Source organism: Bison bison, unplaced genomic scaffold, assembly GCF_000754665.1.
Source record: "Bison bison bison isolate TAMUID 2011002044 unplaced genomic scaffold, Bison_UMD1.0 scf7180017864471, whole genome shotgun sequence".
NCBI classification, from domain to species: Eukaryota; Metazoa; Chordata; class Mammalia; order Artiodactyla; family Bovidae; genus Bison; species Bison bison.
The window spans coordinates 25,698,110-25,706,972 of record NW_011495032.1 but is presented as its reverse complement, the minus strand read 5'-3'; the positions used below and the strand labels follow the sequence as shown (position 1 = coordinate 25,706,972).

At 37.8% G+C, this 8,863-nt stretch overlaps 1 protein-coding gene across 1 annotated transcript in view; it reads right to left on the bottom strand.

The window, feature by feature from the left end:
• Positions 1-8,863, bottom strand: part of LOC105003675 (cytochrome P450 20A1) — a 44,652-nt gene that overhangs the window by 17,862 nt on the left and 17,927 nt on the right. Inside the window, exons 5-6 of the mRNA XM_010861010.1 lie at positions 5,309-5,476; positions 1,195-1,273 (exon numbers count right to left, since the gene is read on the bottom strand). Of these exons, the coding sequence (XP_010859312.1) occupies positions 1,195-1,273; positions 5,309-5,476 (247 nt within the window). The remainder of the gene's footprint in view (positions 1-1,194; positions 1,274-5,308; positions 5,477-8,863) is intronic.

The following is an 8,863-nucleotide window of genomic DNA, read 5'->3' as shown; positions in this document are numbered from 1 at the left end:
ATGGCTGGATGGCATCACTGACTCGATGGACATGAGTCTGAGTGAACTCCGGGAGTTGGTGATGGACAGGGAGGCCCGGCGTGCTGCGATTCATGGGGTGGCAAAGAGTCAGACATGACTGAGCGACTGATCTGATCTGATCTGATCTGATCTTCTCCTCAACACTGGATCTTTCCATAGTATCTGTCCCATCTGATTTCCTAGCAATTTCATTTTCAAATTACTCAGGTCTGAAACCTTGGTATTTCCTTCTCTCATACCTCACATCTAACCTGGCCATCAATGTTGGCAGTTCTAATTTTCAAAATACAGAATTATTCTCCCTTATTCTTTTTTAAAAATAATATTCTATTTTCTGCTACCTTCCACCTAGTCCAAGCCACATTATTTTTCTTGCCCAGTTCCCTGCAGTAGCGTCCTAATTAGTCTTGCTGCTTCTGTTCTAAGCCCGGAGATGACAGCAGCCCAGTCACCCCAAAGCCAGACAAAATCTGTTCCACTCCCATCAGTCTTTCTGGTCTTCTATTCTCCTAACTCATTTCACGCCAGCCATAGAGTTCCCTGTTGTACCTCAGATATATCAGGAAGAATCTTACCTCAAGGACTTTGCAACTACTTTTCCTCTACATGGAATATTCTTTCTCCCCCTGGTCATGTGGATGTATTTATAAAATATATAAATTTTTTTTTACTCAACATTATAATAGCAAGAATTTTTTATTTTGTTACACTTCTTTTATAACATTTGTCATGTTGATATTATTTCCTTAGCAATTCCTATATTGTTGGATATTTAGACTTTCTTCTGTTTTTCTACTTGTAGAAATATCCTTACAAAGATATTCACAAATATTTTCTTATTTTAGATAATTTCACTCATTATTTGTAACTCTTACTTAACATGTATTTTTAACTTGCTTTCCCAGCACTGTACCTTTGCACTTTCCATTAATCCTGTAGGGTTTACCAGAGCTACAGTACTCTCATTCTGAACAAGTGCTAGAGTTTATTGACTAATTGACAGCCTTTCCCTCTCTTTCATTTAAGAAAAACTTTCATAATAGGAAATGTAGGAAAAAACATAAAAGGAAGAAAAAACACATGACCTATAACTTCATGAATCAGATATAACCCTATTAAAACTGGGCACATTTCCTTTTGTCTTTACTAAAAATTAAGAGTGAAAAAACTTACCATCTTCATATTGTTTTTTCCGAGTTGTACTTTTATCAAGTGATCCATCCAGAAAGCCTTTTCCAATCTCAGACCAAACCTCAAAATAAGAAAGTATACCTATTATTTAGTACATAAATTTTCCAAATACTACCAAGGAATCTAAGCTAATAACTGAAGAACCTCTGTCTCACCAACAGAACTGTTAAACTCTCCCTTTCACATGGAAATCATTTACTCCATTGTCTTTGAAGATGAGGCACAAAATATATCTTACTAATTTCAGTCAAAGTACTTTCAAACTAATTATAACTAAAAAGTCAAAGTTGCCCTATTTTCAAAGGAATATGAATGAAAAGGAAGAGGAAATAGCAGCAGAGTCAATTCTCAATTTTTTATTACAATGGCACTGGTGGATAAATAAAATTCATTGTAAAGTGGTAAAATGGAAGTTGCTCAGTTGTGTCTGACTCCTTGCGACCTGATGGACTGTAGCCTACCAGGATCCTCTGTCCACTGGATTCTCCAGGCAAAAATATTGGAGTGGGTTGTCATTCCCTTCTCCAGGGAATCTTCCCAACCCAGTCATTGAACCCGGATCTCCTGCATTGCAGGCAGATTGTTTACTATCTGAGACGAATTCCAAATTTTTACTTCACCATGATAACTGGAAGGGATTCCCTAGTGGCTCGGTCGGTAAAGAGTCTGCCTGCAATGTGGGAGACCTGGGTTGGATCCCTGGGTCGGCAAGATCCCCGGAGAAGGAAATGGCCACCCACTCCAGTATTCTTGCCTGGAAAATCCCAAGGACGGAGGAGCCTGGTGGACTACAGTCCATGGGGTTGCAAACAGTCATACACAACTGACTTCACTCGACTTCACTCTTCCCTGCTGTTCTGGACCTCAAAGATAAAGTTAAGATGATAACTGGTGAGCACTGCCTAAGATCTAGTAAAAGGTTAAAAATTAGTCTAAAGTTTGGAGAGAGTTAACAATAGGATTTCAATACTGGATACTTAGTCCCGAAAAATTTTCTTTATAATTGAGAAATTCTGAAAGAACTTGTGGAAAAAAAAAAAAATAAGTATTTAAAAAATATTCATAGTTATGAGTCCTCAAGTCTTACCTTACAAAGATATGCCTTTCAGACTATTTAAATGTAAAAAATTAAACTACTAAATGTACTGTAAAAACATGCAGCAAATGTTTATATTAGGAATACCCTTTAAGTGAGAAAGAAGTGCCTAAGTACAACAAAGAGCACAGGGTAAAAATTTATGATGAAAACGTTGAAAGCTAATTAATTAATTAGCTAAATTAATTGGTTAATTCCACCCCAACAAAAAAAGCTGAACAGACTGAAAAATCAACAGCTCTTCTTGGATCTCTGAGATAGAATAGGGCCCTAGGCAAACTGAGGCCCCTAAGACTGGAGAGAGAGGTGAAAATGGGGAGGTGTGTCTTACTGTAGCAGACTTACAGGTGGAAATTACCTCAGGAACCAGTGCTGGCATAGAAGAACCTGAACTAAAATTGACTAACGGCTGGAGATTCACTATACACAACTCTGACAGTCAAAAACAGAGGCTTATGGTAAACCTAAAATTGCTTAAAAAAAAAAAAAGTCTTTTTTTAAAACACACTATAAATAAAAGTAAAAGCAAATGAAAATTGAGATAAAAAATTAAAAGCTCTTACAGATTGGTAAGAAAAAGAAAGACATTGATTGAAATACAGGTAGAGGACATGAGAAAGCATCCCATAAAAAAGAAATACAAGTTGCTCAGCAAAAATATTAAACAATGTTTAACTTCACAAACAAGAAGAGAATTACAAATTTTAATCACGAAAGATCATTTTTTACTTACTAGATAGGCAAATATTTAAAAGACGAATAACTGTGTCAAAAACACAAGGAAAGAGCACACTAATGTTGGTGGGAAAATAACTAGGACCACGTTTTTGGAGGGCACTTCAGAAACACAGTATGCAACTGGGTGTGAGATGTACATTTTTTCACTTTAACACCTGTGAACAGAAACGCATCTTAGAGCCGATGACATCTCCCAAGTGTGGCCAGCCAAGCAGCAGGCATGGTGCAGCTAACACTGCTTCTGCATTCACAACCAGTCAGTACTTCTGGTGGCTCAGCTGGACAACAGCAACCCCTTAGAGTTTCAGACATTAAAGATCAGACATTAAGGACATTAAAAATCACTTAAGGCAGGATTTCAGGTCATGATTATGGTCTGAAAACCTTTCTTTGACAACTTACAGTAACATTAAAAAAAAAAAAAACAGATTCCTGCCAAAGATAGAGAATTTGTACCTAGTCACACACAAAAGTATGTAATTTGAATCTAGTCACATTAAACCCAAATGAGGGACATTTTACAAAATAACTGGCCTGTACTTAGTTACAAAAAAAAAAGTCAACATCAAGAAACAAAGAAAAGCTGAAAAACCATTTCATGTTAAAGAGGTTTGACCACTGAAAGTAAAGAAATCTGAATACGGGCTCTGGATAAAAATATGGTATGAAAGCTAAATTTCCCAAGTCTGACAACTATTTTGTTGCTATATGAGAGAATAATCTTGTTTTTGTGATGTACAAACTGAACCATTTAGGGGGAAAGAAGTAAACTGTCTACTCTCAAATGTTTTGGGTAAGGAGGAGAGGAATGGATGGAAGGATGGATGGATAGACAGATGGATACTGAATGAAAAAAGTAAATGGGGCAAAATGTAAACAAGAGCTGAAGGATATCATGGGAGTTCCTAGTACTGCTACTTTTCTGTACATTTGAAATTATGACTTCTACTTTGAAATTCTAAGGAAAGAAAAGTAAAGAAAATGTCAGCTTAAAAATACCGAGAATAGGGACTGCCCTGGTGGTCCAGTGGCTAAGACTCTGAGCTCCCAATGGAGGGCATGAGTTCAATCCCTGGTTGGGGAACTAAGATTCCACATGCTGCATGTGTAATAAATATATAAAACATTAAAAAAAATACCCAGAATAGGAACAGGGATCAGCAGCTTGGAATAAAATCCTAGAAATAACAGTGGAGTTCCTTTTTTAAAAATGCTGTCTCATCAACATGAAAAAAAATCAGACATCAACAACTGAGTCAAAAATTGATTCTTCATTAAAATAGGAAAACATTTTACGAATCCTTTAGCCAATTTATTTTACCTGGATACCCTGAGCAGTTTATTCTAGGAAGTAGAATTTAGGGTGATTTTTTTCCAGTTTTATTTTTATACTCCTAAACATGTGAACATTTTCTAAGAAATGGACATTTTTCAATCATCAAACACAAGTAATAAAACCATCTTAATGGGAAAAAGGATAATATTAAACAGTGACAGAGTACTAAGCCACAGTTTCTAGTGATTTTGTTTTACATGCATTGCATTGATTATTTAACCTGTTTTTATAGATTTGAAGAAAATAAGGAATAACTGATCAGAGATCCAAAACTTCAGTGACATAAATGACTTAAGTACAATTAAAAACAAATTAATATAATGTTGAGACTGGTAAAAATAGAGAATAATAAAGTCCATATGAGAGTCCAGAAAAGGCAAATAGTAACTCAATCTTCAATTGAATTATCCTTTTTTCAAATCATATTCATTTTATTAGTACGTTAATGCTCCATCAAGTTTAATTTCTTTCAGTAGAGGATACAGTCTAGCTCTACTAAGTGCAGTTTTTCTCTTTATCCTAGAAATTATCATTGTTTTATAACATACTTGGTTTTTGTTTTTGTTTCTACCATGCCGCACAACTTTTGCAGGATCTCAGTTCCTCAATCAGGGACTGAATCCAGGCCACAGCAGTGGAAGCCCAGAATCCTAACCACTGGGCCACCAGGGAACTCCTGACATACTTGCTAAATATTCAAGAAAATTTTTTTAGTCATTTTTTAAGTTTCAAAAGGTAACTGCTTAAAAAGGTAATTCTTAAACTTCTTAAAAAGGCAACAATTATCTTTCTTACATTGTTGTTTTTAGCCACAAACAAGGACACTCTGTTCTACAGAATCTTAAAACTTCTTAGGAGGCGAGGTCTACATTCCTCAAGTATCCAATCTGATGAAAGAGTAAACTTAAATTTGGCCCTAGACTTACTGTGCCATGATTCTTCTGGAAGCGAATGACTTCCTGTTCATCTTCAAATGTACTGCCCATTACCATCTGTGTAACAGACTTCATAGCAAAGCCAAGCATATGCTGGCAGAGGGGGACATGCTGGGACTCTGGGTACGATAGCCATTTATCCAGTAATTCTTCCGAAAGCTGAAACAGAACAGAAAACCACAATGATTTTCTATTCCCTCCTACTAAATCTTAGAGAACTCCATTAAGTAGATTCATTTCATAGAGTTCAATTCTGTAACCAAGGCAAGCATTCAGGTGTTTACTTGATCCGTCAGACTAATACTGACTCTAACAATAATTACATCCCTAGTAATTTAGGTTCAGATTCTGTCAAAGGGCCAATATGTAAAACAAAACAACCACAACAATAAGAACAGAAAATACAAGTCATTTAAAGGCTGGGAAAACCCTGAACCCAGAGGAACTTTCAATATTAGAGTCTTAATATCAAATTAAAAATAGTAAAGATTCACCACAGAGTACCTGTGATCTAGTAAACAATAAGTATACAAATGTGTGAAAGTCTTAGATAAGCGTCAGTGACAGAAATCTCTCAGGGTCTCTTTGTCATTCCTTCATCCACTGAATATTTTATCAAATCCCTTGTGGAACAAAACACAATGTGTAAAGAAAGTGAAAGTGAAGTCGCTCAGTTGTGTCTGACTCTGCGTCCCCGTGAACTGTAGCCCACCGTCCATGGGATTCTCCAGGGAAGAATACTGGAGTGGGTTGCCATTTCCTTCTCCAGGGGATCTTCCCAACCCAGGGATTGAACCCAGGTCTCCCGAATTGCAGGCAGATGCTTTAACCTCTGAGCCACCATGGAAGCCCAACAATGTATAATAAAAAGATCAAAAGCTTTGGGGTCAAAAAATCCTGGGTTTCCTTCTGGCTCTGTGACTTAGAAGCAATGCAACTTTGAGCAATTTTCTTGACTTTTCCAAGGTGCAGGTGTCTCAAAAGTTAAACAGGGATGATATCTCCTACTTATCATGGTTGCTGTGATAGGGATAATCGTACTTACATCACAAAACACAGTAACTGGGTTTGTAAAGTAAAATATATGTAGACACTTTCATGTTAGGAACTCAAATTTAAGCTACTCTGCTATATCAACTCCATGAAAGTTTTGTCATAGGGTAAAGGACTTCACTGATCCACACATATGCCACTATCATAAATTTTGAAAATTTATTGTATCTTTATATTTCCCATTACAATTCTGTTTCAAAAAGTTCCAGAAGAGGGACTGACTTCCAGAATGGTGGAGTGAAACTTTGGTGATCTCATTCTGCCTCTAAAACAATGAAAATACGTGCAAAACCACTAAACAACTAACATTAACCATTTTAGCACTTAGGCAATTAACCAAAACTCAATACCCAATGTGAAGTGTCTATTCAACAGGAACAACTGGACTGTAAGACAGTGAGGTCTTTGATGTTTTTAACCTAACATTCAGAGAAGACAATGGCACCCCACTCCAGTACTTTTGCCTAGAAAATCCCATGGACGGAGCAGCCTGTAGGCTGCAGTCCATGGGGTCCCTAGAGTCGGACACGACTGAGCAACTTCACTTTCACTTTTCACTTTCATGCATTGGAGAAGGAAATGGCAACCCACTCCAGTGTTCTTGCCTGGAGAATCCCAGGGACAGGGAAGCCTGGTGGGCTGCCGTCTATGGGGTTGCACAGAGTCGGACACGACTGAACGACTTAGCAGCAGCAACTGAACATTATTTGATTTCCTTTCTCTCCCCATCTCAATGGTAGCATTGCAGAAAACAGCTCTAGTAAAAGCACCATCACCATTGCTGACCAAAATGGTCACTGAAAATGGACAACTAGGGAACCCCAAGGCTCTATCCCTCCCCAAAATTAAGTAATGAGCTCCTAAGCTGTCAGAATCAACTTCCGAAAAACTCTGGAATACAGTAAAAAAACAATCAGGGGAAGGCTTGATGAAGAAAGCAGCAGCTCCTCTGAGGTAAGGAAGTATTGTGGCATTTTAAACAACCTGGTTCTGATTCCCATATCCCAGAGAAGCAGCAGCTAAGAGAACCGCAGCACATGCTCCTGATGCAAATTGCTAGAGAGCAATACAGTCATTTTGGTAAAAAAATTGTGGCCGTGAGTCTCAACCTGAAAACTCCCATTAAGACCATCCCTGTCTTGCCCAACTCTGAGCATTCCTACAGCTAAGACAGGTTCCTAGGTGACTTCTGCTGAAAACATTTAAAGATGCAGGTACAGGCTGCAACAGCTGGTGAATGAAACAACTGGGACGAGCAATAAACAGACCAAGAAGACACGGAAGGAAGAGACTGGGAGAAGAGACATCTATGAGAATGAGAGCTCAGATATCATGATAAACCTTTAGAGTTAATAAGGGAATTTGGCAAAGTTAATGACTATAAATAACATCAACATGCAGAAATTAATCATATATATAACGAATAAAAATGAAATTTAAAAACTGTACCATTTATGATAGTATTTTTTTAAAACTACTAATTATCTAAGAGTAAATTTAATAAAAGATATATAAGATCTCTTAAAAGTGAAAAAATTATTGAGAAAAACTAAAGACCAAAACTAAAAACCAAAAAGTGGGAGGGTATTCTTCCATATTCATGGATTGGAAAATTCCGTAACATTGTGGACAAGGAATGTCCTACCATTGTGGATGAGGAATGTCCTACCATTGTGGACAAGGAATGTCCTACCATTGGAAGGACATTGTGGACAAGGAATGTCCTACCATTGGAAGGACATATGGAATATGTCCTTCCATATTCATGGATTGGAAAATTCCATAACACTGTGGACAAGGTATGTTGCTTACCATTCCAATAAACAAGGAGGCATGCTGCCATCAAGCCATCAGTCACTGCAGCCCTTCCTCCCGACATGGCGTATGGTGAAGGGATTCAGAATGAAGAAAAACAGGATACTGGTCCTAGGTTCAGTTCAGTTCAGTCGCTCAATCGTGTCTGACTCTTTGCGACCCCATGGACTACAGTACGCCAGGCCTCCCTGTCCATCATCAACCCCCCAAGTTTACCCAAACTCATATCCATTGAGTTGGTGATGCCATCCAATCATCTCATCCTCTGTCGTCCTTTTCTCCTCTCGCCTTCAATCTTTCCCAGCATCAGAGTCTTTTCAAATGAGTCAGCTCTTCGCATCAGGTGGCCAAAGGACTGGAGTTTCAGCTTCAGCATCAGTCCTTCCAATTAATATTCAGGACTAATTTCCTTTAGGATGGACTGGTTGGACTTCCTTGCAGTTCAAGGGACAGAGTCTTCTCCAACATTACAGTTCAAAAGCATCAATTCTTCGGTGCTCAGCTTTCTTTATAGTCCAATTCTCACATCCATACATGACCACTGGAAAACCATAGCCTTGACTAGATGGTCCTAGGTAAGTAGATATGTATCTAAGGAATAATTTTAACGAGCCCAGACTTTTAAATAAATTTCTCATATGAAGAAAAGCACTAAAGTCACTAATTTGTGAAGTCCTG